At 38.9% G+C, this 17,854-nt stretch overlaps 1 protein-coding gene across 3 annotated transcripts in view; it reads left to right on the forward strand.

Moving 5' to 3' along the window:
- The first annotated feature begins 388 nt into the window (after positions 1 to 388).
- The window catches only part of far1 (fatty acyl CoA reductase 1), a 36,030-nt gene continuing 18,564 nt past the window's right edge, over positions 389 to 17,854 (forward strand). For all 3 annotated transcript variants that reach the window (XM_041796688.1, XM_041796689.1, XM_041796690.1), the window contains exons 1-4: positions 389 to 481; positions 11,578 to 11,693; positions 15,166 to 15,282; positions 17,309 to 17,484. In XM_041796688.1, coding sequence (XP_041652622.1) covers positions 11,622 to 11,693; positions 15,166 to 15,282; positions 17,309 to 17,484 — 365 coding nt within the window. In that variant the 5' untranslated portion in view covers positions 389 to 481; positions 11,578 to 11,621. The remainder of the gene's footprint in view (positions 482 to 11,577; positions 11,694 to 15,165; positions 15,283 to 17,308; positions 17,485 to 17,854) is intronic.

Here is a 17,854-nt window from a genome sequence, read left to right on the forward strand (position 1 = left end):
ATATCACATACAGAGTACAATATCTACTTTGTTTCATGAGCACTACTATTGAAGCTTTGTATCAGCACCTCACCCATATCCGATACTGTATCAGTATCTTTGCATCCACCTTGTATGGTGCAAAAATAATTACCTCCTGAGAAGTAGGAAAAGTTTTAGCCCATACCCACTCCGACTTCCCAAGTTCCCCTGGGCATTTACTTTGGACCCCCAAAGATTGAGATTTATTCACATTTCACAGGTAACCAATTTTTAAAACTATGAAAAACTAAAAGACATAGGAGTGATACATCTGTTTTCACCCTATCTGTGCCGGCGGAGACCGCTGTCCCGCTGACGTCACGTTGGTTCATTTATCCGCCCAGGCTGCTGCTGGTTTCCTGCTGAGTCTCCACTCTGTCGCTTGTAGCGGTACACTCCGCTACTCCGCCTCACTACAGATTCCACAAGTTCCTGAGCCGGGAAAACCTCGACAGTTCGGGTATGTACAGCTTTTGCTTTACGTCCACGCACCGTATGTGCACCTTTCCCACTGCATAGTGGCACGTATCGCGGGTTTTCTAAGCGCAAAGTGGCGTGACAGTCTGCCTAACGTGTGACATCGTGTAGGAAGAGATGCAGCAAGAGGAGGGAGGGGAAGCTAAACACTGCCGTGTTAGTCGGAGATATATGTAGATATCGGGTCCAAGTCTGACTTAATGGGTGTTTATCGTGTGCTAACCCTCAAACACACTTCCACTGGTACATTAATACCAGCCCGTCTGCTGCACCCACGCCACTACTTTCTGTGTGAAACCAAAATCTTGAGTCTCCGCTTATTGCCCACTACCATTTATCAGGTAAAAATAGTCGAATGAGTAATGGTGACTGCTCTAGTGGCACTGTACGTCGAAGACGAGTGTTGGCTTGCAACATCACTTTTAATTTACTCCCAGGCTTTGCAGTAATCACATTAAAGGCAGCCAAAGCCACCCAGTCGGCGTGGTTTTAAGCGTTACCCGCTGTGCAAATGGACGGTGAGTGGTGACTGGTAATGATGTGAGGCAGCTGTGTGTAATAACTATCACGGGATCTCTTGCCTTCGTTTTGCTGCGTGGAGTTAGAAGTGTTCTAGTCTGTCTTTAACCTGATATGTTGTCTCTTAGAATGACACATTTACTCTGATCGAATTATCACATTTTCACGCAATGGTGCCTCTTATTATTGGTGCAATGTGCTGGCAGTTTTTTCTTTTTTTGTGGTGATAGAGAAATGGTATCCTTATCAGAGGAACTAGAAGAAAACTAGATTTAAACTAAAGATTACTTTTTTAGTCTTTATTTTCCCATAGTTCTGTGAACATGCATTCAAATTCCTACACTAATATTAGGCAATACCTTGAGCCTGTGATAGTAGGTCTTGTTAGTTACAGTCAGCTATACACTCTTAAGTGACCCTCCTGCTGCACTACATGGTCTCATGACATCCCTCGTGTCTTTCCCAATTCATGGAGGATTTGATCTGTAATACAAGCCCAGACAAGCCACGTGCAAAGTGGGCTGTGTCTTGACATCATCATAGACAGGCAGTTGGCACCTATTACATGGATAATTATGTGGTTGTTGCAGAAAGATGCGCCTCAGTCTTAATGTTGCTAGAGTATTCTTCCTTTGCCACTACCTTTTAGTCAACACATTTCCAACTGCTGGTTGGTTGATCCTTTTTCATGTATGTTGGATGGCTGTTGACAAAGGATAAGATAGGTAAAAGGGAGATTTTAAGCAAACATCTAGGCTACTACAGTAAATGAGTTAACACTTAAAATTGATGGCAATGGAAAGCTTATGAAAGTTTTATTTTTTTTCTCATCATGATCATTTACAAAACTTCTTTTTTTTAATTGTAATTGAACTTACTATTTGAAGATCCTGTTGAGAAGCTTAATGGAGATACTGATTTCCTTTTCCAGCAGGATTTGGCACCTGCCCACAGTGAAGCCAAAACTACCAGAAACTGGTTTGTTGACCACGGTATCACTGTGTTTGAATGGCTGGCCAACTGGCTTGTCCTGAACATAGAGAATCTCTGTTGAAATGTCAAGAGGAAGATGAGAGACACCAGACGCAACAGTTACAGACCAGCTGAAGGCTGCTATCGAAGCACTCTGGGTTTCATAACACCCCAGCAGTGCCACAGACTGATTAGCTCCATGCCATGCTGCATTGATACAGTTATTCATGCAAAAGAAGCTCCAACCAAGTACTGAGTGCATAAATTTACATAATTTGCAGAAGGTCGATATTTGTATTATATTCAAAGATATATATGTATTGTATTTCGTGACATTCTAATATATTTAAGATGGCGGGTTTTTGATTTTTGTGAGCTGTAAACTCTTATCAAGATTAAAATAAGTCTTGAAATATTTCACTTTGTGTGTAATGAATATAGAATAAATGGAAGTTTCACTAAATTATTTAAATTACAAAGAAGAAAACTTTTTTTTAGGATATTTTAATTTATTGAGATGCGCTAGTATGTCTCCTCATCATAACCTCCAACAAAAACACTTCTGAGTCAGCAGGGATACTGTGACCGTCAATATCCAGAAAAGAATGAATCCATATTCATTACATTCTGATCTGCAGACTGCTTCAAGTCTACAAATAATGGAGACTTTAAATTCATTCTAGCAGAGTCCTGGAAGAATGTAACTTCATGTATAAAGCTAAGTTTCACAATAAGGGCCTGGGGGATTTTGGCTGGTTATTCAGTTCAAGTTCTAAAATCCAGGGGGAATCCTGCTTAAAAAATGAACAGGAACTGAATACAAAGGAAGTTGAAGGTTTCAAAAATAGTTTTAAATCAACATCTAAGTTAAAGATAAAAAAATGAATCCAGATAATTTATGTATGCTAGAGCTGGGCAATTATCAAAAAATAATTGAAAACCGACCTTTAGAGCCTCTAACCGACGTAAACCTGCCGCTTTCATTTTCATAACATTTTAATTTCAGCTGATGTGTGTTTTGATTTCAAATGTTTCAATAAGTAACCATGAATTGTTAATCTGCGCCTGTTCCTTTCAGTTGTTTGTTCCGTAAGTATTTGTATAATTCTAAAACAGAGTCAGAGGTTGGGGGTTGAATAATTGTTCATTAATCATAATTGAGATAAAAAGTTCAATTAATAGTGAGTTTTGATTTTTGCCATCACTGCTCAGTCCTAATGTGTGCCCAGTTCTGCTGTTTAATATACCATTGACATCTTCTGTTGTGTTGCTTGGAAATGCTGCATTTCTTTTGTTTCAGTTTTGCATGCGTAGTTGTTTTTGTGCATTGTTTTTTTTTGCCTTGAGACTTTTGTATGTATTTTTGAATGGGCAGCCTTATAAAGCTATGACTAGTTTCTTTGAATGGGCTTGTTTTAAGCTGTTATAGCACATTCAGAACTGTCAGCTACTGTTGTTTAACCTCAGCCACAGCTGCCACGTTTCAGCATTCGTATATGCCTGCTCAATTATTCAGAGTGAAGATGTGACGTCAGGGATCAACTTGCTGTCTGACTATATGATCCAGTAGCTCTTTTCTCTTTTACAGACACTTGATCAAAGGCCACAACAGGTCCTGGCTGAGCCCAGCCCTTCAATTGTAGAGCTCTTTGTTGTGAATGTAAAAAGAAAATGTTAATTTTTTTTAAAGTTTGTGCTATCTGCATTTTCTATATATATACACACTACTGAAGAGCAAGTGGTTCTCTGAGCAGGGAATTCTGCAGAGCAAGAGCCGTGTTATCTTCTGTCCCACTTCTCTATTGTGTGCTCTGATATGCAATGACTTAAAGAGGACATCAGCTTGCTATATTAAGTTTATGTTGATCAGAAAGGATCTGGAAGGTTCTCTTTTTTCTAATTGTATGTTTTTTACTCATATCCAGGCAAACTTGATTGCAGGATAAGGAAATAGGAGCCTCTATTGTGTGTTGGAATCTGGCTTGCCTGCCTTCTTATGATGGAATTTAGAACCCTCTGTTGTAAAGAATTTCAGATTCTCTGTAGAGAGTACCATTTACACAAATATGTAAAGAGAAAGTATGTTGCTGTTAAGAATACTACAGTCTCTAACAAGATTGCACTGCTCTATATACATTATTTCACAACAGACAAAAATGTTCACTGGGAGGGCACTTGGTTCAGCTGCTATGATTGCAAAACAAAGCAAATTTTAGGTAACCCAGTGCGTATTTTTAAACCACTCAAAGGGAAGCGTGTTAAAACACACCTGGTTACTTCAAATGTGTTCTGAGATATTGGGATGATTGGTGTTTCACCCATAATTAAGCAGCACAGTAAGGGTGAGTACTGTCCCATGTTTGCACAGTGATGTGTTAATTTCAAGGTTTTGCAGGTCCGAACACACCCTGACTGTACAAACTTCAGTTGGCAGATGTACTTGCACGATTGAATGCTTGCACAAGTTGTGGCCTAACAACATCCAAATAAACAGAACTCAGGTCTCACAACATTTGATCTGTGTAGATTTAAAACTCATGGATGGGAACCATATAGGATACAGAATTTAACTGATTACATATAACAGGTTCATATAAAAGTTTGCCCTTTGGCCCACAGCTGTGGATAATATTGAAAACAAAGATGCTTTGGGACATTTTGATACCAAGTTTTAAGCGTTACAACAGTTACAGTTTTGAGTTTGGTATGTCACACATACCACTCACACACACACGTTATTTTTTTAAAAGTACTTTTAGCTGAAATAAAGGTGTTTAATGCTTATTCCCTAGTGATTTCTGTCACTCATTCTTTGTATAACTCTGTGGCTGGACCAGCAGACTCACGCTGCATGGGACTTCACATTCATCGCCTTTACAGCCCGCCCACAAAGTGAGGGCACAGGTGTCTGTGGAAAGGCAAACTGTTTTGGTGTTTAGCGTACCAAACCATACTGAATCAACCCGGACCCCCTGATGGAAACACGGCTCAAGTCTCTCGTGTACTTGAACTGCACACTTTTCTGTGACAGTCTGTTTTGGAAACAGACGTAGAACAGGACATTTGATTCTACCATAAATGATAAATATATCCTCAAATCTAATATAGACATTTAGAAATGAAAAGCAAAATGTTAAGGGATTGGATGTAGAGTACTGCATATGAAAATTGTATTGTAAACAGTAACAGTCAAACCAAGCTTCATATGCCTTTTTGAGAGCTGCAAACATTACTGAATACCTGCTGGCAGACGGCGAGCTCTGTGGTGCCCAAAAACAAAATTTGACCCTTTTTATGGAGCTTGGTCTTTCAAATTAAGATTACTTCTCTTAATTAACCAATAGGTTTGCAGGGTGGTTCCCATAGTCCTGATAGAAAATGCTTGAAATAACACAAATAACATTCTTAAGTGGAAAAAAAAAAAAACTGAACAAGCTGTAGTTCAGACCTGAAACTTCATTCTTTAGATCACATCATTCAGGTTTATCCTGTTTAAAAACTCAAGAAACTACATTTGAACATTCTAAGGGATGCACAATATTGAATTTAATATGCCGATATTTCTAACTTAATCTTAGCTGACACTGATATCCATATATTTGAATGTATCTGTTGATCCAGCCTGAAACAACACAAACTTATTTGTTTGTACAGGAAATACTTAGAGTTGATATAGTCAGGTTTTTACAACCAAAATATGGGTTGTCGGAAGGACTTTCCATATCTATTGATACAATTTAATATTGCACTCACCAATAGCCACATGATGTGAAATATTATTTCAACACAACATAAACTTTGAAGTTACAAACGAGATCTTACCCTACATTTTTTTATACAGTATATATCTTAAAAACCCAATGCATTGCCCAGCCTTAATATCACCCCATGTTTTCCATGAATATTAACCTGCACACACTTGCATGGGGACTACATGATAGTGCTGCTCAATTAACAGTTGCAATCGCGTTGTAAGTTTGTGCGATTACATAGCTGCATACACTGCATGGCTGTATGTAATTATTTTTGTATTAAATGTATTAAGTAGTGCTTGGAATGTTTACTAAAATGCCTGCAGAGAGGCCTTTAGGTTTTTCTAAAATACCAGTATTGCACTTAGAAGTTCCTTTTATTTTCCAAAAAAGTAATTACTTTTTATGTGAAGTTATTTTGATAGAAAACAAAACAGGTTTTGTATTTTTTATGCCACTCTCAAGGAGAAGGCTAGTGAGCCAGAGGACTAATACAAACGCTGAATATTGAAGCTGTTTGATGAACCTGACGTTCATACCCAGAGTGAGTACATTTTTTTTTTTTTTATTTATATCCGACCTGGCTTCAATAACCCTGATAAGAGAACTGGCTAAACAGTCTCGTAAACCAGGTTATAAACCCAGCTGTATAAGCCCATTCACATAAATGGGATAGTTTAAGCAGCAAAGGAGCATGCATGCACATAAACGTCTGCCATCAGATATCTCACAAGCTACAGTATTAAAAAAAAAAAAAACAACATGAAATACACTCACATCTAATATCACACAGTGCAACTACAAATGTGGTAAAAACTTGCAAAATCAACAAACGCTGACTGTGAATGTGCAAATGTTTGTATCCATGTCAGCTAAAAGTATTTTGTAATTATAAGCATATCTGATATTGGCAAAAATCCAATATTGTGCATCCCTACCTAGATCATTTAAACATCATAGATCCAAATATATACTTGTATTTGCATTTTTATGCATTTTCAATTGTATTTTTGATTATTCTTAAATCGAAATTTAATGCGTTTTTAGGAAGTAATGGACTTTTTTTGTTTCTATCTTAATGTTTCTAACTTGAATTACTGCTGCAGAGTTCTTTAATGTTGGTTTGCCATTTTCATCACTTAAAAATAATTACAGTCTGACAACAATAGTGAGATTGAGTTTAGGTTTGTCTTCCAAGTTTCTCCTTTTCTCTTCTATGTGAGCACTGTGCACATTTACAGCCCCCTTTTGTCAGAGTGCAGCTTGACTGCAGTCACCGTGTTGGGGGGGCTGTCAGCCTTGCAGCTGGAGCAGGTCATTTGGCACAGGATGTGATGCAGCAAAAAGTACATCTGCAGCATTGGCCACAGCCTCAGCAGGTGTACAAACCATTGTGCATCATAGCACAAAATATTGATGAGTAAGTCCTCTTTCATTCAGCAATGATCTTTGAAGCTTTGATGCTTTGTTAAATGCTGCTGTTTTAGGGACACAGTTTTTTTACTACATATTTTGTTGGAATGAACTAATAGCCATAGTCATGTGTGTCAGTTGCAAAGGTTTAATGCTGAAATTCTTATATATGTGACTCTTGATTCAGATTTTTATTTATTTATTTATTTATTTATTTATTTATTTTGAGCAGAAGAAGCCACCTGTTGGACATTTAACTATAACTTGTAAGGATCGTGCATTTGTCAAATGAGCAACACAGCTAAACATGTTGGTAGCTGTTGCATCCCCCCAATATGTGCCAAAATCCCCTGCACAATATAAAGTACAGTACCAATTGGTATAATTAAATAACATTTCCAAACTTTCTGGGGGGAGTTTATGTTGTCATTGTGGTAGTCTTTGGCCACCTCTATGAAAGATCAGCATCAAGCATTTTGTAATAATTGTGCTATTGACATTTCAAAAGTAGGGACTACTCAGAGCAATGCAACAATACAACCAATCACATAGCTCATTAGTGTAACAGGCACAAAGAATTAAAAAGATATAATGGGATGCTGACAATGACAGTTGGCTTACTTGTAATTTTAAACACCAGCACTGACCCTAGTCAGAGACTTGGTATATATCTATGGACATGGAATTAGGTGATTTTTGTTGAAAGCACATTAAAGATGTCTGACCTGAACCACAAAGAAACTTCATTGTCCTTGGTATTAGTTATCAGCTTAGCTCACCCTAATGGCCAAGTGATGCTAGTAAACTCAAAGGTTAAGATCAATGTGGTTGCTGTTTGACCTGATATTATAGAATTTAACTCAAAGCAAATTTTTTAAGAAGCTTGAGTGTACTGAAGGGTATCATGTAAGAGCAGACTCTTTCTCTGCTGTTGAGGTTTTATTGAAATACTGACTGTGCCTTTTACCTTTCTTTGTTCTGCAGTGGTAGTAATAAGACCTTTCAACATTCTGTCTATGAAGCTGACATGAATGGGACTTTTTGTTTCTTTTTGTGAAGCTATTTATCAAAGTCACAAGATTGATGGAAACTTAAAGACTTGTCCCTTGGTTCCTATGCTGGTTGAGCTCCTCATGACAGCATCTGCTGAAATGTCAGCAAGTACAGAGTTAACATTCTGTTGAGCTGAATAACTGGTTTCAACGTACCTACTTGAGCACTAAGGGGCAAAAGCCTTAGCATTTCAACAATAGAAACATAATTTTCACACCAGGCAGTTGGCATGCCAAGTGTGCAGGCAGTGTGTATTCAGCTTTTTGTACCTTTTTAAAAATCGTTTTGCAGTGTTGCACAGACGACAATCCAGTGTGACTGACAGTAGCTGTTCAGATTGCAGTATTAGGAATGCACAGATGTCTGTTGAGATCCTGTTAACTCAAACTATCTCTATTTTTATAATGCAGAGAAATGAGGGAGATTGAGTGTTTCTTGCACAGAACCAAATGACTCCCAGTCATAAGAAGAGCTGATTATAGTTCTGTGTGTTGCCATTTAATCAGCTGCAGACGATGCTGTTTTATTTATAGGGTACCTGTACCTTGTATACTGCCTTTAAACAGAAAATACTGCTATATTTTTGATGTCGTCATTGCTTTGAAAGAGATTTACTTTCATGAGTTTACTAACTACAGTGTTAAATGTTAGTTTGAAGTTGTGGCATGTGTTTCTTTTACTTGAAAGAGTTGGGATGAGTGTAGAAGGGATGGCTGTAGAAAGAAAATTCCTGAGTTAATGATCATATGAGTTATCTCATGAATGATCTGTTATCTGCACTAAACTGTCATATTGCTTAAAAGCAAACATTATCTGAGTGATAACGCCACATCCAGAAGTGTACAGTAAGACTACGAATCTTTACTGAAGCCACCGTTAAATCACTATTATCCTATCAGCATGTTTTTTTTTTTTTAAGATTTATTTTTGGGCCTTTTCATGCCTCTATTTGACAGAGAAAGGACGGTGGGTAGACTCGGAAACAGGGATGAGAGTGGGGAGAGACATGGGGCAAAGGGCCACCGGCCGGACTCAAACCCGGGCCGCCCACGCATATGGGTAGCACCCTAAACCACTCGACCATCCGCGCTCCCCTATCAGCATTTTTGATTCAGAATCACGTGTCAGATTTTGATCCTCAGTTTTCTGTATTACTGTAGACTGCTCCTTTTTCACCAATGGAGATGTAAGTCAGATATTTAAACTCCCCTCTTATTGCTTCGAAAGTGCTTTTGAAATCAAATTCAAAATGAATGCCTTTCCATTGTACACCAAAATAAAAAATATATGGTAATCCCTGTAAGTAACTTCAGTATTCAATAATCTGTGATACACAATCATTTATATCTGCTTAGCAGTGTATCATAGACCTTTTATGCAGTGCACTGAGTCACACTAAACTAATGTAAACTAATGTTTGTCTGCTCTAAAATACGAGTTATGTCTCGTAAGCTGTATGAATTTATTGGATTAAAAAAAAAATCCAAGTGCAGCAATTCTCAATTACATTGTATTTTGGTGAAAAAAATAACCAAACAATCATTGATATTCAGCTTCTGAAATTTAGATATTACATGCATTTGAAGACACTTCCTGGGCTGTGGAACACTGATTTAACCCTTCTTCCTATTTCCACATTCATATGACAAATTTAGTAATTTCATTGACATTTCAGTAGGATATATCATTTCCAGTGTGTTTGATCTTTTATAACTAGGGGTGTGAGAAAATAACGATACACTGATCGTGATATTTCGCAGTGCAATACTGTATGGATATTTTAAAATGCAGTATTGATATTTTTTTAATTAATTACACCACAAACTACCACACCAGTGCCTGATGTAGTAGTTTGTGGTGTAATTTCACCCTGACCTCTAGTTGGCTGCAGGCACCACCAGCTGGCAGCAAGCAGTTGACTCTTCCCTCTTCTCCTCTGCTTAGACAACAAGTTCATGTGGGACCTCCAGTCTCATGCCCACCCAGCAGTGCAGCTTCTGCTGCATTCGTAGCAGATACGTGGACTTGTTTTGGCCTCCGAAACATTAAAGACAGTACAAACTTAGACAGTAGTCAAGTCATTTGTAAGATATGCCACGCCAGGGTGAAGTACTCAGACAGCACAATGGACCTGACAACATAGCAACAGCTTAGCGGCTAACAGCTAATGTGAAAGAAGCCTGCTGAAGCTACCACTGGTTTTTACTCATGCAGCCATAAATACATTCAATACTTTGTTATATTTGTAAGGACCTGCGCCGTGTAGCGAACATTAGGAATGACGGCTTCCATAACATTATCAAAAAACTGGCCCATCACATCATGTCCTCACAACACAGTCCATCAGTCCTCAAAGCTGGACATGAGGATCAGCTTGTGTCCCATAGTCTCCATCCACAAGCACCCTGTCATTACTTAGACATACAAGCTGATATACTGTGACATATAAAAGATTTGAGTACGTTTACTCTATATTGATTTATGTATTTTTCCAATTTTCTCATAAAGATCCTGAAAGCATTGTAATTCACTACAACAATTGAGAAAAATCCTCATCTTTAGATTATATATATTTATGTATTTAAATATAAAATATGCATATGCATTATAAAATATATTACATATATTTTATAATGCACTTTATATTTTTCATTTATATACTAATACATATAATTTTGATACATTTTTGTTAATAGATTAATTCTGTCATATTCCATATTAATTTAAAATTGCATAGTTGGTTATATATATATATAACCAACTATGCAATTTTAAGTAAATATATATATATATATATGTATACACATACACACACACACACAACACACATATACATACAAATAAATATCGCAATATATCACAATATATCGATACCGGCACCCCTGTATCAGGATACGTATTGCCAGATTCTTGCCAATACACACCCCTAGTTATAACTTTGCTTTTCAAATGTTAGGATTATCAATCAAGACACTCTAAGGTGGCTACGTTGTGTTTGTAAACAAATCTTAAGCATCTGCTCTACTTGTAGGAGCGTCATATGTTAATTCTTAACTCATTGTTCTTCTTATTGTTGAAACTTGAAGGACAAGGCCATTTGTCTTGTAGCCACTCCATGTGCTTCTGATTGTCATTGGTAAAAATAGCCTAACACTAGGCAGGTTTGACAACTCTCTAGATCATGAGAAGGATTCAGCTTCTTTCCATGCCATTATCTTGTCTTTCTTTTTCTCATTCATGCTTAAGATAATTTCAGTATACATCTCAAGTCTCTATTTTGAAAATGTTATGGAGCCAGCTCAGACATGATGCTGATTTGTGAATTTTAATCCTTACTTATGTCCATTTGTTTGTTTTTCTCCTATCACAGGTGGAGTGGTGCTGGGGGTCTCACTAAGCAGGACTGTAGACATCATGGTGAACATCCCAGAATACTATGCAGGGAAAAATGTGCTGATCACTGGAGCAACTGGCTTTATGGGCAAGGTACAGTAGATTATTGGGCAAGACATGACTGAACCCAACAATGTCAGTGACTAAGCAAGTGAACCTGTTTTGAAATCCTTTGTGGATTATTTTAACTGCATCAGGACAGAATGAGGTGCAAGCAGATGAGAGACAATCTGAACTAATTAAGATTTTGAAGACAAATGTTTGCAGCTTTTATGTACAACAAGAGTTTTACATAACATACATTTTTTATACATCTGTATTGCTTTGTTTTTTCACACTGTAAATCTGGAAGAGAGGATTGAGAATAATTACCCCTTCAACTAATCTGAAAATGTTTGTAAATGATTAATATAAGGCACAAATAAAACATACTTGTGCAACTGGCTAAATGAGTGAGAGTATGATCATCATTTTCCCATATTCAGCTAAATACAAATAACCTGATGTGCCAGTGCCATTAGTTCATATATCCATTGCATGGATATATTTCATGTTCATCTGGGAAACCTCTCAGACAAAGAGTTAGGGAAGGGCAGGACTTTTCGAAAAATTCTCGTAATGTTATTGGACAAATGTTCTGTCTGTCACAGTCATTATGGGCCAATCATAGTGACAAGACAAAATGAGGTAGTAGACATGTGAAGCTCAAGTCTCAACTTGAGCTGTACAGGCCAGAGCCTTCATAGTGCATGACCTGCAGGGCTAGGCGATGGCTGAAATTCATACTGAAGCCTATTGGGAGACATGCAAAGACATCTTTTCAGTTAAGAGAAGTTTTTGGTGTGGCTCTTTTGTTTTGATAAAAAATGTCGTCCGGATCTGATAAAACTGCCACTTTTCTATAGCTACATCCAAGCTAATTGCTTCCCTGGCAGCAGCCATTGTACACTGCTCATAAAAATAAAGGGAACACTGAAATAACACATTTCAGATCTCAATGAATGAAATATTCCAGTCGAAATCTTTGTTCATTACGTAGTGGAATGTGTTGAGACAGAAAAAAAACACAAAAACGATCAATGGAAACTCGAATCCCATGGAGACTGGATTCAGAATCATATTCAAAATAAAAGTGGAAAAATTGGATCACAGGCTGATCCAACTTCTGTGAAATTCCTCAGGACAATTGAAAAATAAGTCTCAGTGGTGTGTATGGTCCCCATGTGCCTGTATGCACTCCCTACAACATTTGGCATGCTCATGATGGGATGACGGATGGTCTCCTGAGGGATCTCCTGCCAAACCTGGATCAGGGTCTCAGTCAGCTCCTGGACAGTTTGTCATGTGGTGTGCTGTGGCGGTGATGGATGTAATGAGGCATGATGTCCCAGAGGTGCTTGATTGGATTTAGGTCTGACGAATGGGCAGGCCTGTTCATAGCACCAATGCCTTCGTCATGCAGGAACTGCTGACACACTCCAGCCACATGAGGCTGAGCATTGTCATGCTTCAGAAGGAACCCAGGGCCCACTGCACCAGTATATGGTCTGACAATGGGACTGAGGACCTCATCCTGGTACCTATTGGCAGTAAGAGTACCTCTGGCTAGCACATGGAGGTCTGGGCAGCCCTCCTAGGATATATCTCCCCAGACCATCACTGACCCACTGCCAAACCGGTCATGCTGGAGAATGTTTCAGGCAGCATAACGCTCTCCACGGCGTGTCCAGACTCTCTCATGTCTGTGACATGTGCTCAGTGTGAACCTGCTCTTATCTGTGAAGAATACAAGACACCATTGACAAATCTGCCAGTTCTGGTGTTCTCTGGTAGATGCCAATCAGGCTGCATGGTGCTGTGAACACAGGCCCTGCTTGTGGAAGTCGGGCCCTCATACCACCCTTATGGAGTCTTTCTGACAGTTTGAGCAGAAACATGCACATTAGTGGCTGACTGGATGTCATTTTGTTGGGGCTCTGGCAGTACTCCTCTTGTTCCTCCTTGCACAAAGGAACAGATAGCTGTCCTGCTCCTGGGTTGTTGTCCTCCTTTGGGCCCCTCCATGTCTCCTGGTGTACTGACCTGTCTCCTGGTATCTCCTCCACACTCTTGAAAGTGTGCTGGCTGACACAGCAAACCTTCTAACCACAGCGCGCATGGATGTGCCATCCTGGATGAGCAGCACTACCTGAACAACTTTTGTTGGTTGCAGATACTGCCTCATGTTACCATTAGGTGTGAGGGTACTTGGGAAAGTGCAAAAGTAACCAAAATCAGACACAAAGGATGGGGAGAGGGAAATGGTCTGTGGTCACCACCTGCAGAACCATTCCTTTATAGGGGTTGTCTTGCTAATTGCCTCTCCTTTCCACCTGTTGTCTGTCCCATTTGCACTACAACAGGTAAAACTGACACATAATCAGTGTTGCTTCCTAGCTGGACAGGTTGATATCCCGGAAATGTGATCGACTTGGGATTGCATTGTGATGATTATGTGTTCCTTGTATATTTTTGAGCAGTGTATATACCTGCTTCCAGTGCACCTCGACCCCACCCATAACAATCGCAAACTCATGTCGAAGCAGGCCGGGACAAGAGGAAAATCACCTTTTCCATAATAATAATAATAATAATACATTTTATTTATAAGCACCTTTCTGAACACTCAAGGTCACTTTACAGATAAAACCAAGCACAATATGAACAATAGATAAAAGCAAACAGTATAAAACAGGACAAAGAAATTACAAAGAGTAGGCAATCCTGAACAGGTGAGTTTTGAGTCTAGATTTGAAGAGAGTTCCAGAGTTGGGGAGCAGAGTGGTTGAAAGCTCTGCTCCCCATGGTGCTGAGGCAGGCAGAGGGCACAGTGAGGTGGCTAGAGGAGGATCTGAGGGAGCGGGAGGAGGTGGCTATGTGGAGGAGATCAGAGAGATAAGGGGGGGTGATTGTGATTGTGGCTGGCCTTGAATGCATACAGGAGGATTTTGAATTCTTTTCTGAATTTAACCGGGAGCCAGTGGAGTTGCTGTAGGATGGGGGTGATGTGGTGAAATGAGGGGGTTTTGGTGATGATACGAGCAACTTTTAGTGCAGTTCTTTTCTGGTTATTTAGTAAAGAACTCCAGTCTGATGAAACAGCTGCTATACTATAGCTACATCCAAGCTAATTGCTACACCAGTGGCACCCATCTGCTAACAGTACACTTAACCACTTAACTGTGGCTGCTGCATCGTTCTCCTCAAATGACATCGATTGGCCTGAACAGTTTTTGGTTTGGCACAAATGTTGTAGACTGGAGATTTGCGAGATGGATTAGCCTGGTGATAGACATGGAGTCTGGCAGATCCATCTGCTTTTTAAGGTTCAAATATAAAAGCTTTTTTTTTTTTTCTTTGTTTGTGTTTTTCTGCAAGGAAGCTGTAGAATGAATAGCAATTTTTAAATTACAGAAGTTTGCTTCTCAACTTCTGCAACTGACACCTAAAGAAGGAAGTTAGCAAATATTATACGGTCAATTAGGAAAAAAACATGACTTTACCTCTAATTTGGTCATTATTTCAGGTGCTGCTGGAGAAGCTGCTGAGATCCTGCCCAGAAGTCAAATCTGTGTATGTGATGGTCAGGCCAAAAGCTGGTCAGAGCCCTCAGGCCCGCATTACTGAAATGATCAACTGTAAGGTGAGAAGCTTTTTCAATATGATAAAATGTGTGTATGCACCAATTCTGTGTACAAAGGCAAAAGATACTCGAATGAAAATGGAACAAAAAATGAAAATAAAATACTAAAAAGATCATTAAAATTAAAAGTGCTAACATACACAAACTACAAGGCATGCTGGAAGTAAAACCAGTCACTAGCAGCCTTTTAAATGCATCGTTGATTAAACAACAGGCTAAAAGAGACGTTGGCTCAATCTTGTGGGTGTTAGAGTAAAGGATGAGTTGTAGATGTTCTATTCTTTGTTGTGGGTCTGTTAAAGGGAAGAGTTTCAATATTTTATGAAGCATACATCATGACAAGGACTCCATTTGTTTTAAAGACACAAATGTGATTTTAATGCTGCATACTTAAAGGTACAGTACATAAAATTGGGTAATACAATTAACATCTAACAGTCAGATTTAAGATTTCCGTGCTCACTTCTGGTACTAACTGTGGCAACCAGTGAAATTTAAAAAAATGGCTATCTCTTATTTGGTTCCTTCTGTGCTAGAAACATGCAAAAATCAAAAATCCAAGATGGTGGACTCCATGAAAGGGACCCTTGCTATGTATGATGAAAAATTATTTTTCTAAATAAAACAAAAGCACAATTTTATATATTCAGGTGATAAAACACTGATTTAGATAGGCCTATTTATATATTTTGTGTTCCATTTTTTCCAAGTTTTCTTCCACTGCATGCTATTTGCTAAATATTATACCCTGTACCTTTTAAGAGGAGAATTGTTTCTGCATCATAGCTGCAGGGGTTAAATTTGTTGCCTAAGGCAGGCCACACACTAGGTGATTTTTAAATCTGAAACCATTTTAACATTAGAGACCACAGACATCAGGACGATTTTTCATCTTTCATCCTCTGAACACACAAGCTAGACAACTCAGCCAGACTTTCATATCACTAGATACCACACACATGCTAACCTGGCAACGGCCTCGCGTGATCATGTGACTTCAGAAAAACACAAATACGGCTGTCTGTCGATACACCATGCTGTCCCTCCACAGCAGGCTTTCCTGGCATGTAATACAAGTGCGGCAAAAATCATAAAACAAGGGAAAGACTCAGGATGAAATCCTGGCTGGAATGACGCTACATTTGTGTTATAGTGTCAAGCGGTAAAAGTACATATGATCCGGCCGGTGATGCTACCCTGTCTTCTCGCTCTCATTGGTTGTTGTGCTTACTCCATCAGAGGCACTACGACCTAGAATCTAAAATATCAAGCGTGTTTGATATTTGCAATTTGGGGTCTGGGAAGCTTCAACCCGATTTGGAGCTGTAAAACAATCGTGTTCACACCACATATATGAGGATTATTCAGACAAATAGTCATTTGTAACGAGGCTCCAGTCTGGATACGCCCCCACAATCATTGGCAGGCAAATCTTGCCTCAAATCGAGTTAAAAAATCTTGCAGTGTGTGACCGGCCTAAGCCTGAGGAGCAGGAAGTGAGAAGGGGGGATGCAAAAGAAGGACAAGAGAAACAAATCAGCAAATTGAAAGCAACTTAGTACTCTTAGTCTAAGTGTAACTGAATATTCAGAACAAATAATGTAATGTTTTTGTTTTTTTCACTAAAACCATTCAGGCTTCATTACCAGTAAAATACAGTATCGCTCATTGATTCAGACACTATGGGGCTGAATTTCTTGGTCAATCTAATCTCTACCACTTAGGATAGATGCGACTACTACTGCTGTTACAACAGCCCACTTATTAAAAAGAGATTGTTGGCTGGTGACACATGCAGTTTTTTTTAAAAACAGTTATCCGGCAGTAGGGGGACGCTGCAGAATGTGTAGATAAGTAGGGCATTCTGACATCTTGCACCACTTACACTACAACCAGTTAGGAGAACTTATTTTGAGAAAAGATATTCACCAGCACAGTGAATATCAGTGCCCTGATAATTTTTTACTTTATCTGTGCTTGTACTGTAGTCTAAGCCTAATTTTGACTTTTTCGTTTTCACGCTCAGTTGTTTGAGAGAGTGCAAGATGAGCAGCCAGACTTTGCAGAGAAGATCATAGCAGTGAACAGTGACTTGATTCTTCTGGAGCTGGGTCTGAGTAAAGAGGATCAGAGCATCCTGGCTGAAAAGATTAATGTTGTTTTCCACTGTGCTGCCACCATCCGCTTTAATGAGGCGCTGAAGTAAGTAGTTCATTTTGCTTGGTTTTTTTTTTGTTTTAATGATGCATTTCTTAGCAATAAAGGGAGTACATTCTTCCCCTCCCCATGTATCTCTAAATAACTGTATAAGGAAAACTGATACAAACAACTCAAAAATGCTCTCGTGGACAAGTTATGACCTGTACATTCACCACGCTATGAAATAATCATGAAACATTACGGGACAGAGACGTTTTAAAGCTAAATGCAAAGCTGGAACTACACTCCAGGCATGGCTGCTGCACTGTGTCATTCTGCCCAATGGTTTACTCAAGAAATAGTTCCGAGTATTTGCTTCATGCGTCGTAATGTTACATAATTATTCGTTATTATTTCATAGCGTGGTGAATGT

The sequence above is a fragment of the Cheilinus undulatus genome, linkage group 9, assembly GCF_018320785.1.
Source record: "Cheilinus undulatus linkage group 9, ASM1832078v1, whole genome shotgun sequence".
NCBI lineage: Eukaryota > Metazoa > Chordata > Actinopteri > Labriformes > Labridae > Cheilinus > Cheilinus undulatus.